Source organism: Carcharodon carcharias, chromosome 13 (assembly GCF_017639515.1).
Source record: "Carcharodon carcharias isolate sCarCar2 chromosome 13, sCarCar2.pri, whole genome shotgun sequence".
NCBI lineage: Eukaryota > Metazoa > Chordata > Chondrichthyes > Lamniformes > Lamnidae > Carcharodon > Carcharodon carcharias.
Genome location: NC_054479.1, coordinates 43,587,579 through 43,614,359, shown reverse-complemented (window position 1 = coordinate 43,614,359; position 26,781 = coordinate 43,587,579). Strand labels below are relative to the sequence as shown.

Genomic DNA, 26,781 nt, shown 5'->3' with positions numbered 1-26,781 from the left:
TCAAATTTGGCCAATTATATTCTTAACCATTGTAATATTCCACTTGACTTCTACTGTTGTCATTTTTTCTATTCAGTATCCCTACCATTTCAGTTTAATTTGAGAGCTAACCTTACTCCTCCCTTTGGAGCCCTATCCATTTTTTAAATTCTTCCTTCACTACTGACATTTCTATAAGATGGTAAGCTACTTTTATATTGTTTGATGCTTTTTCTCTGCTGCAAATCATCTTCTTAAACCCCTCTCCTCTCCAACAATAAGTGTAAGGAGTTGAGGACATCTTTGTCACGTGATTGAAACTATTCAATTACATACCTTTGTTGCTTTCCTTCCTTCCCCTAGCCCACCAGACTTTCTCTAAGGATGCCTGCAGCTGGAGCCCTGACCTTGAATCTTCCTTTAGTTTCTCTCCTGTCTTCCTTCATGTCCCCTGAGCTCATCTTAATCATGAAACTTACCTCCTGCTCCCTTGATCCTATTCCCACTAAGATGCTGACCACCTAACTTTCCATCCTGGCACCCATGCTACGTGATATTGTTAACAGTTCACTTTCTTTAGGTGACTCTCCTTTTAAATCTGCTGTCATCACCCCTCTCCTCAAGAAAACCAATCCTTGACCCCACCGTCCTTGTAAACTAATGCCCCATCTCCAGTCATCCTTTCCTGTCCTAAGCACTTGAATGTGTTGTCACTTCATATATTCATGCCTTTCTTTCCGGAATTCCTCCAGTCAAATTTTTGCCCCTGCCACAGTACCAAAACAGTTCTTATCAAAATTGCAAATGATGTCCTATGTTATCACTACAAAGGTAAACTTTCCCTCTTAATCTACTCAGCCTGCCTGCATTTTTGACTGCAACTGGGTGGGATTGCTTTCACCTGGGTCCATTCTCAACGTACAATTTGAGTATCATCTGCAATGGCTTCTCTTTCCCCTCCTGTACCATTAGCTCTGGTATCCTCAAATGGTCTATCCTTGGTCTCCACCTGTGTCATATCAAAATGCTGCCCCTTGGTGACTTCCATCCAAAAGTTAGTTTTCACATGTACGATGATGGCACCCAGTTCTACCTCTCCATCATCTCTTGCAACTCCTCGACTGTTGCTAAATTACCAGACTGCTTATCTGAAATCCAGTAATGGGTGAGCAGAAATTTCCTCCAATTAAATACGAGGAAGACTGAAGCCATTGTGTTGAAGTCAAAGTTTCCGGTATCTACTCCAAATTCCTTTCCCTTGCTTACTGCCTCCATCCCTCTCCCTGGCAATAATCTAGGACTGAACCAGTCCACTGCAACCTTGGTGCTAATTTGGTCCCTCGCTGTGCTTCCAAACACACTCGTGCCGTCACTAAGACTGCCTATTTCAACCTCTGTAACATCGCCCGACTTCGCTGCTGTTCAGCTCATCATCTGCTGAAACCGTCATTCATATCTTTGTTATCTCTACACTTGACTGTTCCCCAATGGAGTGCTAGCTGACCTCCCACATTCGACCCTCCATAATCTTGAGGTCACCTAAAGCTCTGCAGCACGTGTTCTAATTTGCATCAAGACCCATTGTCCTAACACTCCTGTTGCTCACTGATTTACATTGGCTCCCGGTCAAGTGATGATGTGTTTTTAAAATTCTCATCCATGTTTTTAAATCCCCTCTGGCCATGTCTCTCCCTATCCCTGTGATCCCCATAACCCTGAGATAACCTGCGCCCATGGTCAACCATTTAAAACAGATGAGGCGACATTTTTTGAGGGTCATGAGTCTTTGGAACTCTGTTCCTGAAAAGGCAGTGGAAGCAGAGACTTTGACTATTTTTAAGACAGAGTTGCATAGATTCTTGGTAGGTAAGGGGCTGATAGATTATCGGGGGTAGGTGGGATGCAGCTTTGAGGTTACTATCAGATCAGCCATAATTTTATTAAATGGCAGAGCAGGCTTGAAGGGCCGAATGGCCTACTGTTGCTCCCTGTTCGTATGTTTGTATGTCCTTTAATTCTGGCCTCTCGAGCCATGCCCTCAGCTCTCTTGGCGCCAAGCTCTGGAATTTCCTCCCTATGCCTCTCAGACTCTCTCTACCTTGCTTTCCTCCTCAAAGGTATCCTTAAAACCTATCTGTATGGCCAGGCTTTTGGTCCTCATACCCAATATCTCCATCTGTGACTTGGTGTCATATTTTGTTTTATTATGCTCCTGTGAGTCACTTTGAGAAGTTCTATTATGTTAACGATGCTATACAAATAAAAGTTCTTCATATTTGCATTTTATAATTCCTTATTTAGCCTCCTAATTGCCTTTGCAACCTCTTTCCTAAATTCTCCATATTGACGTTGGTTGACTTATTTCCAGCATTTTCTATTTCTAATGTAATTTTTGCATTTCATTTTTAGACTCCTAGCACAACCCCATAAACGATTCAAGGTTTCAGAAGAAAGGATACAAATACACATCCAGGAAATTAATTATTTGGATCCAACTAGACTTATGCAGCAGCATGGCGAAGGTCCTGGGGAACTTAATGACCCTTACACTTTTGTGGATGGTGATATCGAATACAGCTTTACTTCTATTAAAAAATCAAAACTTGGGTCGGAAAAAGATACAGCAAAGAAATCACAACAGAACAAGGTAACATTTAAAGTTATTCTATAAGGACATGTGTCCCACAAAATTGAATGCATCTGCACATGTTCTGTAGATAAGCTTTCTTCATTTTTGTCTGTTAAACTGTTCACATCCATGTTATGAAGGATGGAAGATATGGGAAATTAAATTAAATTGCTCTTGATAGTATCTCCAATATATCCACAATGTAACTGGGGATAATTCTGAACTTTTGAAGGAAGATTTAAAATCTCACTTCAGTGCCATAATTGGCTCTTGTATGTATTTTTACTATTTTATGTATCTGAATCAAAAGATGAAATTTTTCACTCTTGAGCTCTCATTTTAAGGACATTGTTTTTTCTCAAAATTTGGCACATCCCTGTTTTTCCAATTTGAGTGAATTATATTGACCCTAAAGATCACTTAAAATTCTGTTTTAGCTTGCTATTCTATCCAGGAACATATTGTTGTGAATTTTGGCATTTCTACACAATGTTCTGGGAATGGGAGTGGTTTATTTGCTTTCTTTTGTACTTCACTGATTTTTTTGACTTTTTTTTGGAAAACTTACTACATCAATAGCAACAATATTACCCATGTGTTGTTCTTCTGACTTAATTCTTCATGACACCATAATCTTTTCTATGTTTCAAACTTATTTCCCTATTGACAATTCTCCAAGTATGAGTTATTTATTTATATTCATTGTCTCTGACTTTCCTATGTTTCTTCCACCCTTGACCAAGCAATTTATGCTGAAATGGAAAAAGACAGGAATGTTGAAGAAATCTAGATGTTTGAAGTATAAGCTTTATGTCTGCACCAGCCTATTATTGAGACAACAAAATAAAATGTGTTCCTCAGTATAGTAAAATATTGATTGACAAAAAAAAGTTGTTTATTGTGGGATTTAAATAGGGCACAACATATGGAGAGTGTTTTATGAAAAATCATTGCTTTGTGCTTAAGCACAAATTCCAAATATGCAGTCATCTCCCAGCACAGTACCCCCGCCCCAAACAAAAAGTTGGAATTATTGCCATCCTCCCTCATTTGAAATTTTCCATGAAGTTTTCCAATATTTAAAAAAAATGGCTTGTATATTGATCATAATATACTCAATGTGTGATAAACGTGTGAGAATTGGAAGATTGCTTTGTTGTTATACAACAAAGCCCTGAGGCATGACCCAGGAGTCGTAGATCAGTTAACCTGACATCTCTTGTAAAGAAAATGCTTAAGCATTCTCCTGTGTTTATCTGAAGAGCATAGAGTCCACAGGGTAAGCATGGATTTAGAATCAATAGGTTATACCTCATTTGAACCGTCAAATTCTTTGAAGTGAGAATGTATTTAGCAAATCGGGGACACATAATATATTTAAATTTTCAGAAGGCATTTGATACGGTTCCAGATAAGTTGCAAGATGTTTAAGGATTATATTAAACTTATTTTATGATCTTGAGAGAAACCATTAACTTTTAGAAAGAAATTTGAACTCCCAGTTATTAGTTGAAAGAAATACGCTACGAAATTTCTCACTTGAAACTTTTTAATTCCACCCAAGAGTTCCCCTAAATGTTACAGGATCTTGAGGATTCCTTCATTTCTCCTCGGACCTAAACCAAGGTGTGTCACAGCTCTTAGGGAATTAACTTTGATTCTCCTCAGTGTTCCTGCTATCCTTTAAGCTAAGAGATTTATTGGAGTCCTTCCACTAGCATCTAGCCAAGTAATTCTCTAAAGCACTTCACAATTGTGGACCCCCCAGCTCAAGCGTGGGCTTCACTGTCCTCTTGCTTAGTTCTCTACAGCTTCCTGGCAGCTTTTCTCTCTTTGCCTGTTTCCTAGTTGCTGCAGTTCCGGATAGAGAAAAAAAAAAATCCTATTTCAAAGCTACTTTCCCAAGCTGACTGTTCCTGTGAGAAAACACCAGATAAACCCAAAATAAAAGACTGAACCCTGCAATCTCTCCCCATGGCAATGTGGCACACCTGAGATGTCCTAGACAGATATTTCAACTGATTAGCATCAATTCCCAAACTTGTCCTATCACCTGCAAAGTACATGGATACTTTAAGAGCCTCCTGTGTTTACCTGTTGCTTTCAAACTCTCCTTTGAATGAGACCCACATGAACAATTTAAATAAAAACAAAAAAACTGCGGATGCTGGAAATCCAAAACAAAAACAGAATTACCTGGAAAAACTCAGCAGGTCTGGCAGCATCAGCGGAGAAGAAAAGAGTTGACGTTTCGAGTCCTCATGACCCTTCGACAGAACTTGAGACTCTAGAGAATGCAGGCCCAGTTTCCTCAATCTCTCCTCATAAGCCAGTCCCACCATCCCAGGGGTTAGTCTGTGAACCTCCACTGCACTCCCTCTGTGGCAAGTACATCCTTCCTTAGATGAGGAGACCAAAACTATACACAATACCCCAGATGCAGTCTCATACAATTGCAGCAAGACACCTTTACTCCTGCACTCAATCCCCTTGTGATCAAGACCAACATACCATTTGCCTTCCTAACTGTTTCTGCATTTGCATGCTAGTTTTTAGTGACTCGTGAACAAGGACATTAACACTTCCCAACCTCTCACCATTTAAGAAATATTCTGCCTTTATTTTTTTCTACTAAAGTGGATAACAATACTTGCTTAACAATGGAAATCAAAAGATGACCAAAAAGAAATCTTGTTGGAGGACCCTGATTATAGAAGATCTGCAGGAATGTTCTCTGTGACTTCTATACTTGTAATATGTATGGAGCAAGTACTGAGTATGAGAGATTGATAGCCTATGTGTGTATCTTTAACATTAAAATGGATAGGCTAAGGCATGGCAAAAGTTTTTAATGTTCCTGCAACATTTTCAAACTGGAAACTTGAAGCATACATCATGAAGGGATGTCTAGTGAAAATGTTCATTTATTATGTTTGAAGCTATTAATAAACAAGGTTCATCATATGCTGGATGTATTCTAGGGACATTTCAGTCGAGTCAGAGTAAACTCTTCTGTCATTGTTAGATCATAATTGAAACTCATTTTGTATAGTTTGGTAATCCACTTCTGTGCCCCATACCTTTTCAAACCATGTAATTTTGAAGATAGACTAAGATTTTGTGTTTGCCAACCAGTTATTAAACTTGGGCTATGAGCATACAGCAATAAAATTGACAAGCTTTAAATAAGATCTGTTGCAGAATGCACATAATTTAAACCAGTTAGTTGTACACTGCATTCCATTTCCTTTTTTAAAAATCTGGATTAAGGGTTAGGAGGGTAAATATAAATGGATAGAATAGAATAATACATAGAACTGGATTTATTCCTAAACCTGTGTTCTGGCACATTTAATGTGAAGGAGAGATATACTCTGGAGTTTCTGACCTTGAGAGTCAAAATTTGCAGTAGTTTATTTCTGTCACTGCGTAATTTCTGTATATTGTGGACAAATCTTAAGATATTTCACGATATATTGTTTTCCTTTTCAGCTTGAAGATGGATTTGGTACTAGGGAAGCTCCAGCTAGTCATGCTACACAGTTGCCTGACGGAAAAGATGCCATGTCTATTTTTAGCACTGCTCCAAAATCAGGTATCCGACATGTATCCTGACGTATTGAAGAGCAATCAGGAGTGACTAATGCAATCAAAAAAGAACATTATTACAAAGTAGTTTATTTTGTTTACCAAGGTAAATAGAGTTTTAGAATGCTGAACATTTTTTTCCTTTAGAAGCACGACAATCTCCAACAGGGCGGACAGTTCCTGCAAGCCTCACACGAGAGACTGACCTAGTGGTATCTTTGAATGATCTGGACAATCTTTTTGACAACTCTGATGATGAGGAAAATGAAGTAAGTGTAATTATATTTACAAAAGTTGACACAGTGAAGTAACAGAACATCATATTTAGTGTCCTTTGCTCATGAGATTCAAACATTGTTAATTGATCTCTAATGATGACCAGTTCCAAGAGCATGAAGTGCTGTTACTGTTGTTACTCTAATGAGCTCCCAAATACTTGACATTTAAATGCTACTTGTGAATATGAATGAATCCATAAGTTAATATGGCATTGTAGAAACCTGCTATGAACAGTGTTTTTACTTTGTCTCCCAAAGAATAGTTTTGTAATTTTGTATTGAAGTTATAAGACTAATCATTTGCCCAAAGTGAGTTACTCATGTTGTTATCTAGCTTAGTTCTGTCAGTGTCGCAGAAATAAGTAATTAAATAGCTCATGCTTTAGCTCATGTTCCTCATTTAATGCAAGTAAATAGCTAAGTAAGCATGTTGGACTATTTTCATTCCAGTATTATATTACTAACAAACACAAAATTTTGCCTATTATTTGTGTATTCCCATTTTTATAAAGTAGTTAAATTGTTTTGATCAGAATTTTAATAGGCAATTAATGTTTCACTTAACTGTTTAATGAGGTTTCATATATCTGAGCAAACATTTTCTGAAATATTAGCTGAACTGAAACTTGCCAATTTTTGTGACCAAGGGTTTGAGTTTTCAGCCTTTATTGATTTTCTACTCTGTAAAGTTCCCAATTTTTCCACTGCAGGCTATTTAGATAATTAAATTTATATCTTTTTATTGCCATCATTATCTTAATAAAAATAAGTATTCTAAAATTTATTTTATTTGGATTTGAACCGAAAGTGTTACTTCTGGGTTTCACAAAGTTGGTCCCAGCAGCCGGTGGTGTTGCTAAAGCACAGAAAGCCTGAGGTGGATTCTCTGAAATAGTTGTTGAGAACAGGAAATGGACAAATATTCAATGAAAATGGAGTCCCTATTTGAATACCTGCAACCCATCTCAACTGCTTGCAAGCAGCTAGGATTCTTGTCCATTGATTCACAGGATTTCTCTTGCACTGAAGTGTCCCATCACTTCATACCGTTGATTTTGCTGAGCTGCATTACAGAGAAGAAAATCAGAAATGTGGTGGCAAAACCCAACTCTTGGCTAATATTCTAACAGATGGATACCACAGAAAGGCCAAACCCACATTTGGAGATTCCTGGAATACTTAGCAGTAAATGAGAAACTACTGTTTAAAACCTGAATCCTGAAAAAGTTTCGTAAAGATAAATTCTGACCTCTAACACATCTGTTGTCCCTCTCCTACAAGAAGATTTTTAATCCCAATTACTAGTTGCAATATTAAGTATTTCACTCTTTCACAACTCGTGAAGAAAAGAGGGCAGTTCCATGGTGCATTTACTAGTGTACATGAGAGTGCCAGCCTCAGATGTTTCCATTTCTCCGTTAGAATTCTAGTCATTGCAATTTGATGCATTTTCAGATCTAAGCCAGGTTGTCTTCCAGCTCTCTGCATGCTGCCTGATGCTGCTGCAAAAAACTCATTCTCAAACATCTCTTCATAATCAGTAAATGGCGATAGGACCTGAGACCTAGCAAAAAGGCATCATACTTAACTCAAGTTCTGCAACGAATATCAGTTGCAAGTTTGTGCAATTTTGTAATTATTTCTACAGCTTTTGAGAATAGCGCTTGTATTATTGCTCCATGAGAATTGCACTTCTACAGAGTTTAAAATTTCAATTTTGATAGAGAAAGAAAAAAATGAAACGTTGAACAGTTGTGCTTCTAACTTTTTTGTTGCTTCAACTAAAGGTAAGTGACAGTTGTTGTAATGTAAAGCTTCTACAGTATATGTGCTCAGACAAAGAATACATTTGAGAAGAAATGTTGCTAAAATGCATTCAATTTTTTTTCAATTATTAAACATCTGACTTTCTTGCCCCACAATTCTTATGTTTGGGTCCGAACTAAGCCTAAAATGTTACCAAGATTTTTTTTCAGAAAAATAATACAGCATGGTTCATTAAAATAAATTTCTGTTGATTGCAGGCTTCCCCAACACGGTCTAAACAAGCAAATGCAGGATCTGAAGACAGGGCTGTTGGAAAAGATGTGAAGACAACAGGGCCTTATCCTCCAAGTAAGCTTTTGTTGTGTTTGTTAACATTTTTCATGATCTGGTCTGAAGAATATTACAGACTTTAGAACTTGGAATGTTCAGAAAAATGTAATTGGAAATTGTTTAAAGGAGAAGTTCAAAATGAAATGCTGACATTTTTAAATATTGCTAGGGCCTGGAGTTGGCAATAAGGTTTTGAGGAATATAAAACCCTGTTGCGAGCTAAATTTCAACAACACTGTTTAGTTGGTGATGACTAGAAACAAACAATTATAAATTTAGATTTACTTGCAAGTAGTGAACATAAGTTTGACATGCTTGGTTTCATTCAGCTGTTGCAGATCTACAAAGAATGTTTCCGACCCCTCCATCTCTAGAGCAACATCCAGCATTCTCTCCAGTAATGAACTACAAAGATGGTGTTAATTCAGAGATGCCTGCAGGGTTGAACAGTGTGGAGAATCCAGTGGGCAGCATGACTGCGACTCAGTTCACAGAATTCAAAATGCAGGTGGAAGATCGACTAGGCAGTCCTAAGCCTGAAGAAATAACAGTTAGTAAAAGAAAACAAATGTTCAATATTAAGGCAATTTGGTGGGGGGAAAAAAAATTCTCATCAGAACTTTGTGTGTTCTTTACTATTCTTAAAGGGCACTTTTAAAATGTTACTTTTGATGTTTTTTAAAAAAACCCTGAAATTTTGTAATACTTTGAGAATTTGAAGGATATTTCCAAAGTAATTTTTTTGGGATGCTCTGTTACAGGATTTTTCTTATGTACACAAACCCCCAAAAGCTAAGGCTTTTGTTGGGTCTTCAATGTTTGCACCACTAAAAGCAGTGCCCAGTCAATGCCTTGCTCCACTAAAAATACCAGATGCCTGCATATACAGACCATCATGGGCTATTCCTCCTAAAATCGAACAACTGCCTGTACCACCTTCTGCTTCATTAAATCGGGATGGATATGTGTAAGTGTTTAAAAGCATTTGTCTTAGGTTATGGCACTTGGAGTCTGGTGTTTAAAAACATTGAGCTGTGGAGAATGCAACTGGTAGGAACTACTTAAAGTTCTAATTTTGGAAGCTAAAGTTTGAAAGAACGGTCTCTATCTTAAAAGGTGTGTGAATACAATTGCAGAGTTTTGTATGTAAGCTGTACCAAGGTATAGTTTTGCTGCTTTTTGACAATTAATAGTATTTGCAATTCTGTTATATGCTTGCCCAAGTATTTTTGGTCTATCCTGAAAATAATTGTGGTAAAATTCCCTACTTTTTGAATTTTTATTTTCCTCTAATTTTTTAGTACATACGTCCAGCTGTGTTTCAAACTGATGACAGGGGAATAAAAATAATTAAATGTAGATATATATGAATCTATTTGCTGGAATTATTAGCCAACTTACAGTAGTTAGTGACATTCTGTAAGTTAGACAAAGGAGGAATGAGAGGTTACAGCTTCTGAATTACTTTGAATTTCAAAAATGGGGTTGTAATATGCACCATTTTAATTAATTTTCTTTTGATATTTTGACAGTGTGAATGCATTTCTACTTGGTAGTCTCCTACAAAACATGCCAATAGCTAATTCCACTTATTCTCTCTCAACTTGCAGACATTTTTCTAAAACTAGCTTTTCTTCTTACAGCAATGTGCCTAGTGTTGGGAGTCTGACGGAAGATTATATTCAGATGAGCACTCCTCAAATGAGCACACCTTTGGCGGTAAGCTCTACTGCACCTGCTAGCAACAGTGGTGCTGGTGTATTGCCATCTCCAGCAACCCCTCGTTTCTCTGTCCCAACACCTCGTACACCAAGGACACCACGAACTCCACGTGGTGGTGGTACTGCCAGTGGGCAAGGATCGGTGAAATATGATAGTGCTGATCTGTGCTCTCCTGCCTCAACACCCTCAACAACGCGACCATTGAACTCAGTGGAGCCAGCAACCATACAGTCAATTCCACAAGCACACAGCTTGTACGTTACGTTAATCTTGTCAGATTCGGTGATGAATTTCTTCAAGGATCGCAACTTCGATAGCTGCTGTATCTGTGTTTGTAATATGAATATCAAAGGGGCAGATGTTGGTTTATACATCCCAGATCCAACTAATGAAGCCCAATTTGGTTGCACCTGTGGATTTAGTGCTGTTGTAAACCGCAGACTTGGATATAATGCAGGTCTCTTTCTTGAGGATGAATTTGATATTTTTGGAAGGACCTCTGAAATTGGTCAAGCTGCAGAAAGACGATTGATATTATGTCGGAATTCTATAGTTCCCCAAGGGTTTGATGAGTCGAAGAGGCTACAAGACCTAACGTCAAACTTGATTTTTCTTGTACAGGACCAGTGTACAGGACCTTTCACTTCTCTAAGTTCTCTGGACTACATTTCCTTAGATAGATCAGCACTTCAATCAGCAAACTGGAACTATGACAAGCTGAGAGCGGATAGCAGCGATTCTTGCACAGAGTGTTTCAATGCCCTGGAGCAGGGTCGACAGTATGTGGATAACCCTTCTGGTGGAAGAATAGATGAAGCACTAATTAGGAGCAGGAGTTTACACCCATGGCCCAATAGTAATGGTACGTTTTCTGTTGCATTAAAATTTCAATTATGTGAAGCTTTATCAAATGGTCAGAAAGTGATCATTAATCCTTCCTTTCCATCAGTTGAGGTTAAGATTATTTGTATAGTTAAATTTTCTATAAGTTAATAGTAATAAAAATGTGTCTCCTTCCACAAGGCATGTGAGTGCAAAATGTCCTACAATACTTTGTCAGAAAGGTTTTAAAATAGTTGCCATTTAAAAAAAAATTATTTCCACCTACCTTACACATATTATGTAAGGTCATGGATCACTGCTGTCATTAAGCAAGTTGTTGGGGTGGCATAATACCTCAGGGTTACCTACTTTTTAAAGTATTCCTGGGCTTCACCCTGACTCGGTGCTTCTATCTATGACCTTAAGTGTGCAGCACAGCAAATACCTCTTAACCAAGACAATGTTGTAGACTTGAATTATGTTAAAGGTATGCACTGCCATCGTTATACTTTAGGATATATATATATGTTGTACTTTGTGTTATGGTATCCAAGGCTGAATTTCGCATTTTACAGTGAATGTCAGGAGCATATTCCTTTCTTGTTACCTACAAAAGGATTGTGGATGACTTTGTGTTCTCTACTTTAATTCTTAAAATTCAGCTGAACCATTAGTGCTTGATGTGAATAGTATTTCACACAAACTGAGAAAAGATGACTTTGATGAGCTTGACTGCAGCGATTCAGCTCAACTGACATTTTTGTGAATGTTGATCAAGAAAGTAAAGTTTTTTTATGCAGCCTAAATGTTCACATGTTTCAGGGAGTTATTGCGTATTGACCATATAAATTATGGATAAGTACAATTTTCATGTTGCTAACAGAGTAAGCATTGATATTTTGTGTATTTACTGGGGGTGGTACTTGGTGACAGGGAAGTTTGATTATGGGCTTTAGTTAGGCTTTTGAAATTTATGAAGGCCTTGCTTGACAGAAATGTTGGGTTAGGGTATTCTTCTGGGCTGGATTAGGTAGGAATTTATTGGGACCTCAGCTTTTTTACCATGATAATCTGTATGATTTTCCTTACAAAAGTTTGAATTAATATGGGGGGGAAAGCCGTGGACAGAAGGTTAAATTTGGAAACTTCTGCATTCTGAGCCCAAGACAAGGTGGTACTTTGTTTACTGTAAGCAGTGGTGAAACATTAGAACTGACCTGTAGCCTATAACTGCTTCACCTATTATGATTGTGCTGTCCTTCTTCAGAATAGGAGGAGGTGCACCTTCTTGCAGCTAATGTTCAGTTATGTTCAAATGTGCACCTGGGAGAGTTTCGAAATTGGAAAGAACTTATCATAGGTGTAATTATTATAGTGCTGTATGGGTCTGGTGGGATTGCGAGGACCTCATGGCCACTTCGACTGCAGTTCAGAATGTTGGTATATGAGAGCTTAATCAACGAGAATCTAGGTTCAGATCAAGTTAATCTGGTGAAATAAATTCCAAAATTTGAGGCAGTCTGTGGGCAAAGTGAGCTGGCAACAGCTTGTTCTATTTGAGTATCCAAATTGGGAATACAACAGTTTGGTTGATGACAGCCACTTTATAATGGCAGGGACTGAAATACAAAAGGAAATATGTTGGCAACAGTTGTTTAAAATCTTGGTCAGATCCTGTCATGACTGTTATGGTCTGTTTGGGGTGCTGTACTTCAGGAAGAGTTTATTGGCTTCGTTCGCATAGATTTCCCACAATGAAACCAGGTGTTAAATTATGAGGATAGGTGTCTACGCTTAACCTATTTTCACAAGTGTATAAGAACAAGGAGTGATGTAATTGAGCTCTCCTTAAGAATATAAATATTGGCTCAGATCTTGTGGTCAATGGTGAAATAACAACATTCACCACTGACATTGAAGAAAACAACCCACAAAGATCTTGAAAGCTCTGTGGCCTGGATTTCCTGACATTTAATTTCATCCTGGCACCAGCTATAGGGGAATCCCTGCATCTAGCTGAAATTGCATCAATAAAACAGCTAAGCAGCCCATCACGTTGAAGAGTTCAGGGATGACAAACCAGTGGTGATGGTGTGGTGGTAATGTTACCTGGACAGGTAATCCAAAGGCTCAGACTAATGCTCTGGGGACGTAGCACCAAGAATTCAATCCCAAATTGAATTTGAATTCAGTTAATAAACCTGGAATTGAAAGCTAGTCTCAGCAATTGTGTGACCGTGAAACTATTGTCGATTGTTGTAAAAACCCATCTGGTTCACTAATAGCCTTTAGGGAACGAAATCAGCTGTTCTTAGCTGGTCTGGCTTACATGTGAGTCCAGACCCACAGCAATGTGGTTTACTCTTAAATACCCTCTGAAATGACCCAGCAAGCCACTCAGTTTCAACGTCCATCACCAAGAGCCACTTGCTGCCACCACTACTAACCAAGCTGGCCTAGCCCTAAAGGACATAACTGCTAGACCGGGTCTGCGCCAGGTGATGAGGGAGCCAACAAGAGGGAAAAACCTACTTGACCTCATCATCACCAATCTACCTGTCACAGCTGCATCTGTCCATGACAGTATCGGTAGGAGCGACCTCTTCGCAATCCTTGTGGTGACAAAGCCCTGTCTTCACATTGAGCATTCCCTCCATTGTGTCCTTTGACACTACCACTGTGCTAATTTGAGTGGATTTCGAACAGATCGAGCAACTCAGAACTGGCCATCCATGAGGCGTTGTAGGCCATTAGTAGCAGAATCAACCACAATCTTGTAACCTTATGGCCCAGCGCATCCCCCGCTCTACCATTGTCATCAAGTCAGGCAATCAGCCTTGATTCAGAGTTCAGGAGGGCATACCTAAAAATGAGTTGCCAATCTGGTGAAGCTACAACACAGGACTACTTGGGTGCCAAACAGCATAAGCAGCAAGCGCCAGACAGAGCTAAGCGATCCTACAACCAACTGATTGGATCTAAGCTCTGCAGTCCTGCCACATCCAGTCATGAATGGTGGTGGGCAATTAAACAATTAACAGGAGGAGGACATCCACAAATATCCCCATCCTCAATGAAGGGGAAGTCCAGCACATCAGTGCAAAAGACAAGGCTGAGGCATTTGCAACCATCTTCAACAGAAGTGCCAAATGGATGATACATCTCTGCCTCCTGAGGTCCCCAGCATCTCAGATGTCAGCCTTCAACCATTTCGATTCGCTTCATATGATATCAGGAAAAGTCTGAAGGCACTCGATACTGCAAAGGCTCTGGACCCTGACAACATTCCGGCAATTGTACTGAAGACTTGCGCTCCGGAATTTGCCATTCCCCTAGCCAAGCTGTTCCAGTACAACTACAATACTGGCATCTACCCGGCAATGTGGAAAATTGCCCAAGTATGTTCTGTCCACAAAAATGCAAGACAAATCCAACCTGGCCAATTACAACCCAACCTGGCCACTGTTGATCATCAGCAAAGTAACATCAGCAGTGTTGTTAAGCGGCACTTAGTCAGCAATAACCTCACTGGCACTCAGGACCACACAGCTTCTGACCTTATTGCAGTCTTGGTCCAAACATGGAAAAATCGAGCTGCGCTTAAGAGATAAGGTGAGAGTCGCTGCCCTTGACATCAAGGCAGCATTTCACTGAGCATGGCATCAAGGAGCTCAAGCAAAACTGGAGTCAATTGGAATTAGGGGGAAAACTCTCCACTGGCTGGTGACATACTTAGCATAAAGGAAGATGGTTGTGGTTGTTGGAGGTAAATCATCTCAGTTCCAGGACATCACTGTAGGAGTTCCTCAGGTGGTATCCTAGGCCCAACAATTTTCAACTGCTTCATCAATGACCTTCCCTCCCACATAAGGTGGGGATGTTCCCTGACGATTGCATAATGTTCAGCACCATTTGTGACTTCTCAGATACTGAAGCAGTCTGTACCAATATGCAGAATGATCTGGACAATATTCAGACTTGGGCTGGTAAGTGGCAAGTAGCATTCATGCCACCCAGGTGCCAGCCAATGACCATCTCCAACAAGAGAGAATCTAACCATCTCCACTTGATACTTACCATCGTTGAATCCTCCACTATCTACTTCCTGGGGGTTACCATTGACCAGAACCTGAACTGGACCAGCCATATAAAAACTGTGGCTACAAGAGCAGGCCAGAGGCTGGGAATTCTGCAGCAAGTAACTCACCTCCTGACTCCCCTAAATCCAGCCCATCATCTACAAGGCCCAAGTCAGGAGTGTGATGTAATGCTCTTCACTTGCCTGGATGACTGCAGCTCCAACAACATTCAAGTAGCTTGTTACCCTCCAGGACAAAGCAGCCCGCTTGATTGGCACCCCAAGCTTGGCCTAAATAGCCAAGTGGTTATGGTACTGGGTTTGTAACCCCAAGATCAAGAGTTCAAATCTCACAATGGCAAACTATGAAACAATGTAACTTCATCTGAAACAGATGGAAACGGGTTTGTACTCGAAAGAGTTGATTGGCACCCCATCCACCATCTTAAACATTCAATCTCTCCACCGCTGACACACAGCAGTGAAGAAGCCTGAATGTAGTCTTGAGTGCAGCTCTTTTCTTTCCATGCTTTGACCAAGGCTGCAACAAGATCAGGAGCTGCGTGGTCCTGAGCACCAATGAGGTTATTGCTGACTCTTGCTGCTTGATGGCGCTGCTGACAGCCCCTTCCATCACTTTGATTGCACATACTGTTGAGGCAGCAATTAGCTATGTTGGATTTGTTTTGATGGCAGCAGTGTAAACCATCTACAAGATGCACTGCAGCAACTAATGAAGACTCCTCCGGCAGCACCTTCCAAACCAGCAACCTCTACAACCTTGAAGGATGAGATCATCTGATGCATGGGAATGCCAGTACCTACATGTTCCCTTCCAAGCCACACACCATCCTGACTTGAAATTATATCACCACTCCTTCACTATTGCTGAGTGCTGGGTCAAATTCCTGAAACACCCTCTGCACTATGGATGTATCTACACAACATGGACTACAGCAGTTCAAGAAGGTGGCTCACCCCACCTTCTCAAGAGCAACTAGGGATGGGCAATAAATATAGCGACACCCACACCCCATGAAAGAATAAATAATAAAGGAAGCAACAGACAAGGTTTTATCATTCACTTTTTATAATTTTAAAGAAAGTGAAATAAAGATTAGGGCATGCACATGAGATTAAGGTAGAAACTTAAATATCATAAACTCCAAAAATAAAGTTCACTATTTTAAAAGTCTTTGAAATTTTTATCATGGAATGAAGAAATCTGACATTCCAGAAATGGAAAATTAGATTTTCAGGGTGCACAGTAGTAATTATGAACTTAGTGTACTGGTTAGAAACTCAGCCATGTAATAACATAAATAGGAGCAGGCATAGGCCAATCAGCCCTTTGAGCCTGCTCCACCATTCAATTAGATCGTGGCTGATCACCTACTTCAATACCATTTTTCTGCACTATCCCCACATCCCTTGATGCTTTTAGTGTGCAGAAATCTATCGACCTCAGTCTTGAACGTATTCGACAATTGAGTCTCCACCCTCTGAGTGAAGAAATTCGCCCTCATCTCAGCCCTAAATGGCTTCAATCAACAAGAGGTAACTTTTTAAAAGGGTTTGTATGTTGAGAATATAAGCCTAAAAGTGGAAGTTCACACTAATTCTGTGACTAATTAATTTCCACCTGCAGGGACTTCAACACATCCTGTGAAAGAACCTGGAATGGCTGACGGCAACTTCAAGATTTCCGCAATTAACTGTGCATGTGCGGATGCCAGAAGTTGCTGTCAGTTTCAGAGTAATGATTGCAAACACTGGCAATTTCACCATCATTACAACCTCAAAACCTAAGCCATGAGATTTAAAAGACTATTTCTTTTGGTGATGAAATCCAGAATTAGTGGATGCGATCATTAAACTTGAGCCAGTGCATTCAGGTGTGTAATTGGGCAGCACCTATTCATGGAATAGTGGAAATGTATAATACTCAAACCTAAAAGGCTGTGTTAATGCTGGGTTAGTTGAAAATTTCAAGACTGAGATTGATGGATTTTTGTTTCGTGAGAGTCTCAAGGGACAGTTGTCAAAGGTGGACAAATCGGGTTGAGGCACTGATCAGCCATGATCTAATTCGAACAGTTGCTTCAAGCTACTTCTCTAGCTGTCATTTCTGCTTCTGTTTGTATTTAATTTCAAGTTTCTGGCCCCTTGTTCCAGAACTTACAACCATTGGAAACAGTTTGCTTCTATGTACCCTGTACTAGCCTTTATAATTTTAAGCACGTTATATCAACCTATAATCTATTAATAAAGGAAGGGCCTCGATTCTTTAAGTTGATCTACTTTTCTTGCAGTTTCTCATAACCAGGCAGTATCCTAATGAATCTGTATTGCATCCTCTTTAAAGCTACAATATGCTTCCAATTCTTCTCGCAGCATTTTGAGGTTGTCTTATAGAATCATAGAATAGTTATTGCAGAGGAGGAGGCCATTGATCCTTCATGCCCATGTCTGGTCTCTGCAAGACCAGCTTGGCTAGTTCCATTCCCCTTTCCCCTTAGCCCTGCAAATATATTTTGGAGAAGGGATTATTTCTATGGGACGAGAACACATTTGCCGAATGGATCGGAATGCCATCTGCCACCTTAAACATTCACTGCCTTCATCACTACCATATAGTCACAACAGTGTGCACTCCATACAAGGTGCACTGCAGCAATTCCAAAGGCTCCTTCGACAGCACCTTCTGAATCTGTGACCTCTACCACCTGGAAGGACAAATGTAGATGCATGGGAAAACCATCACCTTAAATCCGTGTACCCTATTTCCATTGGCAGAAAGGTCGCAAAATAATTTCTCTCTATCTACTCTGTCTAGACCCCTCATGGTTTTGAACACCTCAGTCAAACTTTCTCTCAAGCTTCTCTTCTGTACGAAGAACAACCCCAGCTTTTCTAGTCTATCCATGTGATTGAAGTCCCTCAACTCTGGAACCATTTTCAAATTTTTTCTGCATCCACTCTAAAACCGTCATGTCCTTCCAAAAGTGCAGTGCCCAGAATTGGATACAGTATTCCAGTTGAGCCTGAACTAGTGTTCTTAAAGAAAAAAAAAAACAAAAACAGAATTACCTGGAAAAACTCAGCAGGTCCGGCAGCATCGGCGGAGAAGAAAAGAGTTGACGTTTCGAGTCCTCATGACCCTTCGACAGAACTTGAGTTCGAGTCCAGGAAAGAGCTGAAATATAAGCTGGTTTAAGGTGTGTGTGTGGGGGGCGGAGAGATAGAGAGACAGAGAGGTGGAGGGGGTTGGTGTGGTTGTAGCGACAAACAAGCAGTGATAGAAGCAGATCATCAAAAGATGTCAACAACAATACTACAATAGAACACATAGGTGTTAAAGTTAAAGTTGGTGATATTATCTAAACGAATGTGCTAATTAAGAATGGATGGTAGGGCACTCAAGGTATAGCTCTAGTGGGTTTTTTTTTATTTTATATAATGGAAATAGGTGGGAAAAGGAAAATCTTTATAATTTATTGGGAAAAAAAAAGAAGGGGGAAACAGAAAGGGGGTGGGGATGGGGGAGGGGACTCACGACCTAAAGTTGTTGAATTCAATATTCAGTCCGGAAGGCTGTAAAGTCCCTAGTCGGAAGATGAGGTGTTGTTCCTCCAGTTTGCGTTGGGCTTCACTGGAACAATGCAGCAAGCCAAGGACAGACATGTGGGCAAGAGAGCAGGGTGGAGTGTTAAAATGGCAAGCGACAGGGAGGTTTGGGTCATTCTTGCGGACAGACCGCAGGTGTTCTGCAAAGCGGTCGCCCAGTTTACGTTTGGTCTCTCCAATGTAGAGGAGACCACATTGGGAGCAACGAATGCAGTAGACTAAGTTGGGGGAAATGCAAGTGAAATGCTGCTTCACTTGAAAGGAGTGTTTGGGTCCTTGGACGGTGAGGAGAGAGGAAGTGAAGGGGCAGGTGTTGCATCTTTTGCGTGGGCAAGGGGTTGTGCCATAGGAGGGGGTTGAGGAGTAGGGGGTGATGGAGGAGTGGACCAGGGTGTCCCGGAGGGAGCGATCCCTACGGAATGCCGATAAGGGGGGTGAAGGGAAGATGTGTTTGGTAGTGGCATCATGCTGGAGTTGGCGGAAATGGCGGAGGATGATCCTTTGAATGCGGAGGCTGGTGGGGTGATAAGTGAGGACAAGGGGGACCCTATCATGTTTCTGGGAGGGAGGAGAAGGAGTGAGGGCGGATGCGCGGGAGATGGGCCGGACACGGTTGAGGGCCCTGTCAACGACCGTGGGTGGAAAACCTCGGTTAAGGAAGAAGGAGGACATGTCAGAGGAACTGTTTTTGAATGTAGCATCATCGGAACAGATGCGACGGAGGCGAAGGAACTGAGAGAATGGGATGGAGTCCTTACAGGAAGTGGGGTGTGAGGAGCTGTAGTCGAGATAGCTGTGGGTGTCGGTGGGTTTGTAATGGATATTGGTGGACAGTCTATCACCAGAGATTGAGACAGAGAGGTCAAGGAAGGGAAGGGAAGTGTCAGAGATGGACCACGTGAAAATGATGGAGGGGTGGAGATTGGAAGCAAAATTAATAAATTTTTCCAAGTCCTGACGAGAGCATGAAGCAGCACCGAAATAATCATCGATGTACCGGAGAAAGAGTTGTGGAAGGGGGCCGGAGTAGGACTGCAACAAGGAATGTTCCACATACCCCATAAAGAGACAGGCATAGCTGGGGCCCATGCGGGTACCCATAGCCACACCTTTTATTTGGAGGAAGTGAGAGGAGTTGAAGGAGAAATTGTTCAGCGTGAGAACAAGTTCAGCCAGACGGAGGAGAGTAGTGGTGGATGGGGATTGTTCGGGCCTCTGTTCGAGGAAGAAGCTAAGGGCCCTCAGACCATCCTGGTGGGGGATGGAGGTGTAGAGGGATTGGACGTCCATGGTGAAGAGGAAGCGGTAGGGGCCAGGGAACTGGAAATTGTTGATGTGACGTAAGGTGTCAGAGGAATCACGGATGTAGGTGGGAAGGGACTGGACAAGGGGAGAGAGAAGGGAGTCAAGATAACGAGAAATGAGTTCTGTGGGGCAGGAGCAAGCTGAGACGATCGGTCTACCGGGGCAGTTCTGTTTGTGGATTTTGGGTAGGAGATAGAAGCGGGCCGTCCGAGGTTGGGCAACTATCAGGTTGGAAGCTGTGGGAGGGAGATCCCCAGAGGAGATGAGGTCAGTGACAGTCCTGGAAACAATGGCTTGATGTTCAGTGGTGGGGTCATGGTCTCAGCTTGCTCCTGCCCCACAGAACTCATTTCTCGTTATCTTGACTCCCTTCTCTCTCCCCTTGTCCAGTCCCTTCCCACCTACATCCGTGATTCCTCTGACACCTTACGTCACATCAACAATTTCCAGTTCCCTGGCCCCTACCGCTTCCTCTTCACCATGGACGTCCAATCCCTCTACACCTCCATCCCCCACCAGGATGGTCTGAGGGCCCTTAGCTTCTTCCTCGAACAGAGGCCCGAACAATCCCCATCCACCACTACTCTCCTCCGTCTGGCTGAACTTGTTCTCACGCTGAACAATTTCTCCTTCAACTCCTCTCACTTCCTCCAAATAAAAGGTGTGGCTATGGGTACCCGCATGGGCCCCAGCTATGCCTGTCTCTTTATGGGGTATGTGGAACATTCCTTGTTGCAGTCCTACTCCGGCCCCCTTCCACAACTCTTTCTCCGGTACATCGATGATTATTTCGGTGCTGCTTCATGCTCTCGTCAGGACTTGGAAAAATTTATTAATTTTGCTTCCAATCTCCACCCCTCCATCATTTTCACGTGGTCCATCTCTGACACTTCCCTTCCCTTCCTTGACCTCTCTGTCTCAATCTCTGGTGATAGACTGTCCACCAATATCCATTACAAACCCACCGACACCCACAGCTATCTCGACTACAGCTCCTCACACCCCACTTCCTGTAAGGACTCCATCCCATTCTCTCAGTTCCTTCGCCTCCGTCGCATCTGTTCCGATGATGCTACATTCAAAAACAGTTCCTCTGACATGTCCTCCTTCTTCCTTAACCGAGGTTTTCCACCCACGGTCGTTGACAGGGCCCTCAACCGTGTCCGGCCCATCTCCCGCGCATCCGCCCTCACTCCTTCTCCTCCCTCCCAGAAACATGATAGGGTCCCCCTTGTCCTCACTTATCACCCCACCAGCCTCCGCATTCAAAGGATCATCCTCCGCCATTTCCGCCAACTCCAGCATGATGCCACTACCAAACACATCTTCCCTTCACCCCCCTTATCGGCATTCCGTAGGGATCGCTCCCTCCGGGACACCCTGGTCCACTCCTCCATCACCCCCTACTCCTCAACCCCCTCCTATGGCACAACCCCTTGCCCACGCAAAAGATGCAACACCTGCCCCTTCACTTCCTCTCTCCTCACCGTCCAAGGACCCAAACACTCCTTTCAAGTGAAGCAGCATTTCACTTGCATTTCCCCCAACTTAGTCTACTGCATTCGTTGCTCCCAATGTGGTCTCCTCTACATTGGAGAGACCAAACGTAAACTGGGCGACCACTTTGCAGAACACCTGCGGTCTGTCCGCAAGAATGACCCAAACCTCCCTGTCGCTTGCCATTTTAACACTCCACCCTGCTCTCTTGCCCACATGTCTGTCCTTGGCTTGCTGCATTGTTCCAGTGAAGCCCAACGCAAACTGGAGGAACAACACCTCATCTTCCGACTAGGGACTTTACAGCCTTCCGGACTGAATATTGAATTCAACAACTTTAGGTCGTGAGTCCCCTCCCCCATCCCCACCCCCTTTCTGTTTCCCCCTTCTTTTTTTTTTTTCCCAATAAATTATAAAGATTTTCCTTTTCCCACCTATTTCCATTATATAAAATAAAAAAAAAAACCCACTAGAGCTATACCTTGAGTGCCCTACCATCCATTCTTAATTAGCACATTCGTTTAGATAATATCACCAACTTTAACTTTAACACCTATGTGTTCTATTGTAGTATTGTTGTTGACATCTTTTGATGATCTGCTTCTATCACTGCTTGTTTGTCGCTACAACCACACCAACCCCCTCCACCTCTCTGTCTCTCTATCTCTCCGCCCCCCACACACACACCTTAAACCAGCTTATATTTCAGCTCTTTCCTGGACTCGAACTCAAGTTCTGTCGAAGGGTCATGAGGACTCGAAACGTCAACTCTTTTCTTCTCCGCCGATGCTGCCGGACCTGCTGAGTTTTTCCAGGTAATTCTGTTTTTGTTTTGGATTTCCAGCATCCGCAGTTTTTTTGTTTTTATCTAGTGTTCTTAAAGGTTCATCATAACTTTTTTTGTATTGAATGCCTTTATTTTGTTACGATCACCACTGAAACCCATAACTTTTAAAAAGATATTTGAATTTGTGACCGCCTGAAGGGATCACATGCATAGATTTGAAATTTTAAGACTTTTACTGTAATTAACTGGAAGCAACATTGACTAAACATTACTTTAGACTAATCAGACTAAACGTTATTGGAGAGAAACTTGCAGGTGGCGGTGTTCCCATGCACCTGCTCTTGTACTTCTAGGTGGTAAAGACCACAGAAGATGCTGTCAAAGGAGCCTTGATGAGTTGCTGCACTGCATCTTGTATGTAGTGCACGCTGCTGCGACTGTGCACTAATAACGAAGGGAATGAATGTTTAAGGTGGTGGATGGCGTGTTTGGACAGATATGTTCTCATTCCATAGAACTAGGCCCTTCTCCAATTAAGTATTTTTACTCTAAATTGCTCCTTGGTTTTACATAGGTTTATCATTATTACTTAGCTTTTAAATTCAATATCTCTTATGGAAAAAATCTAGAAATTGATTACCTTATTTTAGGCATCGTCAACCTGAAGTTCTGCCTTTAATGTCCTGTGAGCCTGTATCCCCAAATCCTTCTGCTCTTCTACGGCACCACACTTACTTCCATTCAAAGTACTCACCTCTGAGACTGATGGTTGTGGCTTCAAGTCCCACTGCAGGATTTGAGCACAAAAGCTTAGGCCAGCCTCCCAGTGGAAAACCAGGGTGCCTGCAGTCTAGGCAAACCTGGCTCCCTGCCTGCCTGGGTGCTGCAGCAATCACCAGTTGCCCTGTAGAGGGGCTCAGTGGTGGCCTGTCTACTAAATCCATTTTTTATTTAAAATTCAAATAATGTTGGAAAGGGAGCACCTCCAGTTTGATGCTCCCTCTCACTTGCTTACCTGCCATCATAGCCTACTGATCCATTGAGGCTAGAAGGCCTCTGTTTGGACAGTGAGCCCACCCTTTGGCCATTAATTGGCCACCCCAGGGAAAATCACAATGAGTGACTATTTCCCACAGGGAAAGTTCTGCCCTGAGACTTTTACACAGGCAAAGTGGAAAAAGTTGTGCTTTCCAGTTGGCTCTGCTTCATTGACCAGGAAATAGTTAATTCAAAAATAGCACCAAATGTGTAAGCTTAGTACTAAAGATGTTGTGACAAGATGCATTTTGAGCACACATTAATTGTCAAAAAATGCATAAGAAATTTTCCTTTTCTGTTTGTACTTCTGATTTCTTTCTTACCTGGTGCATTCTCTCTTATTTCCCCAACTTGGTATATTACCAGTTTCTACCTTCAAAGGAAATATGTGTGAGTGGGTAATTTTACATTGCACCAGAGGTTGAAAGAAGATGAGACTTCCATAACTCTTTTATTGAGCTAAAATCTTAACAATGAATGTTGGGAGGGGTGGGATGGCAATGTGGTCTGATTTCAGCTCAAGTTTGGACTGGAGCCTTTTGTATGTGCTTGGAGCTTGAGTGATGTTTGGAGACTTGGGGAAAGCTATAAACTTGATAACCTATTAATATATTCCTGTTGATCTATTCTTCTGTACTTATTTGATGTATTTGATTGTTTGCCAGAGGCAACCTCTAACAAAGACCTTTGCCACCATGTAGTTTTTTTTTGTCAGATGTGATTTCTGCCAAAATGTAGACTTGTCACTTTTAAAATGGCATAATCTTAGATTTCCTTCGCTGTGCCCTTTTCTTCCTCCATGACAGAGCTGAAATTTTTCTGTTAAACACAGGTTCAGTAGGTAGTCTGAATTTGTCCACTGTGTGGCGAGCCAAGTTAGAAATGCAGTAAGTTACCCTATTCCCAATGCTCAGTATTCTGGCACTCCACCTGCACGGTTCCCAAGTTAACTGCTCAGATGAGTCAAAAATGTTGCACTAATTATGCACCTTTTGAAAGGTGTTTCTGTATCCAAAAAAAAAGAAATGGAAGCCAATTCCTAGTTCTAACCCAAAAAAGCCCAGAGAGCTATATTTTGAATCAATTTTGAATCTGAAAATTCTTAGATGGTAAAATAACTAAAGAAATCAGTCATACTGTGCAGCTGTAAGAATACTATTGAATGTTCCTAGTTGTATTCAAACAACTGGAACTGTTTTTGATAATGTATACAAATAAGTTCTCGGCAGTAAGTTTAGCATTGACAAGTTAACTTTTTTGTCATCTCTAATGAATTGAGAAATTTAAAACTCTTTGACAATGCTGATCTGATCAAGCCATTTCTGTGCATAGACCATATATCACTAGCTAGTGTTCACCTATTGATGGAAAGTTCATAGGTGTCATTTTCTGTGTTTTCTTTAAATTTTCCATTTTGTACATATATATGCAGGCTTCTTGGCTTCTGTTCACACTAATTGAATAAGAATAGTGGGGATAATGGTCATTTTCTAAAGGGAAATTGTTTTGCCTATAAAACAAGATGAATTGCAGAATATATTAAACTACCATGTAAAAATAATCTCATTCTTTCACTTGTTTCCCTATCTCCCTCATTCCCTATTTGAATCCCTTCAACCCAACTGCCCCTCTCACAGTATGAAAAGCAACTCTGATTCTACACTTGTACATTATCTCTTTGTCTTCCTTTATGGCTCTACAGCCTTCAATCTCAGATTCCTGCTACAGCACCTTTCCTGTACTGTCATGTTTCCTGCAACTGCTTTTGCTGGTTTCCACTTTTACGTATTCGATTAAGCTTGAGCAGCACTCACAATATCTTCTCTTCCCTCGAGCTCTTCAAAAGTCCCTCTTTTGTGCCTTTTTTTCACCTCTGTGCTGCCACTTGGTGACATTGCCCACAGACATAAAAGTCTGCCTCCATATATACGCTGATGGCTCTTCTTCACACCACATCTCTGTTCCAACAACGATGGCCAACTGTGTCTCTTCATCGGTACTTTAGATTCTCTCCCCTACATTGTGTTATCATATTGTTTGTCAACATTCAGTCACGGGTGAGCCTTAACTTTCTTTGTTCAACATTGGTAAGATGAAGACCGTTATTTCAGCCACCAGCCACAAAATTTGATCTTTCACAACTTAGTTCATCACCTTCCCTGGTTAGTGTGTTAGATGGCATTGTAGTGATATCTGAGATGTAGCTAATTTCGTGAGGTGGCAATGAGTATAGCATTCGGGGCACTAAGGGCAGTTTCTGAATACATGCATTCCCTCTCCTCTTTGGCTTCCTTGCAGCTTCACCTATAGTCTGCTGGGAAACTCCTCTAGCAAATCCAATGGTTTCAAAATTTTGGAGCACCAGGAATTGAGCAGTCAATGCATCCACTCCAAATTAACTGCTTCCCTGTTTTTCTGCTCTGCAAGAAGAGTAAAAGTTTCCCTATTGAACTTCAGTGTATGTGCATTTCAAATGAAAGGCCATCAACTGACATGAGACTTTTTAAAATCTGTATAACAGTTCATGAATTCTGAAGAAATTTTACTGATCTGCATGGTAGAAACAGATGCATTTAGGGTCGCAGAGTTTCAGAATTTATTAATGCAAATAAGCAATTCAAAATGAATATTGATGTCTCCTTTAAGGATAAGCCAAGAAGCAAGTGATTTGTGTTATGATAGCTTAGCAGCATATCCACAGCAGTTCTGCATGCTTTTAGAACTCATCACCTCTGATGTTTGTGTATATTGGTTCCCACTTTAGCAACTGATGTCAGTTTAATGATTTTTGATGTTCATGTGGCATGTGCCATTTTGCATTTGAAAATGTATTAGTTACCAGGTTACGTATCTGAATATAGTAACAAATGAAAAGTGTGCCATGTACAAAAAGAAATAATTTCAAGTAAATTCTTAGTAAAAAAACGGCATGCAGACTTTGATGTAATCTGAAATGAAAAGTCGCAATGGTGAAGTTGCAATTGGAGTGGAACCATCCTCATTCAAAAGCCATAATGTTGTATGCCCCCAGACCTGCATGACCTGTTAGCACAGGGTCACTGTGTTTACAACATAGAGCTCTTCATCTCCACCATTCACTTTGCCACATTTTTTTGCTGTTGGATTTCTTGTTTGATATTGCCATTAATAAGCTAGCATTTTCTCCAGTTGAACACTATGAAGACCCACTTCCTTGGCAGTGACTCCAGCCACCTCTCTGTCTACTTGTTCAAGTTTTTTAAAATTCTGCAGTGGGGGTGTATCTCTAATTGAATGTGAAAATTCATCAAAACAAAGTATATCTTCAACTTCTACGTAAAATAACTTCCCTAGA

At 41.2% G+C, this 26,781-nt stretch overlaps 1 protein-coding gene across 4 annotated transcripts in view; it reads left to right on the top strand.

Annotated features, from left to right (window-relative positions):
- LOC121285843 (mediator of RNA polymerase II transcription subunit 13-like) overlaps positions 1-26,781 on the top strand; it is a 271,744-nt gene that overhangs the window by 214,134 nt on the left and 30,829 nt on the right. For all 4 annotated transcript variants that reach the window (XM_041202724.1, XM_041202723.1, XM_041202725.1 and 1 more), the window contains 7 exons: positions 2,389-2,626; positions 6,101-6,203; positions 6,344-6,465; positions 8,499-8,589; positions 8,901-9,121; positions 9,333-9,538; positions 10,215-11,155. In XM_041202724.1, coding sequence (XP_041058658.1) covers positions 2,389-2,626; positions 6,101-6,203; positions 6,344-6,465; positions 8,499-8,589; positions 8,901-9,121; positions 9,333-9,538; positions 10,215-11,155 — 1,922 coding nt within the window. The remainder of the gene's footprint in view (positions 1-2,388; positions 2,627-6,100; positions 6,204-6,343; positions 6,466-8,498; positions 8,590-8,900; positions 9,122-9,332; positions 9,539-10,214; positions 11,156-26,781) is intronic.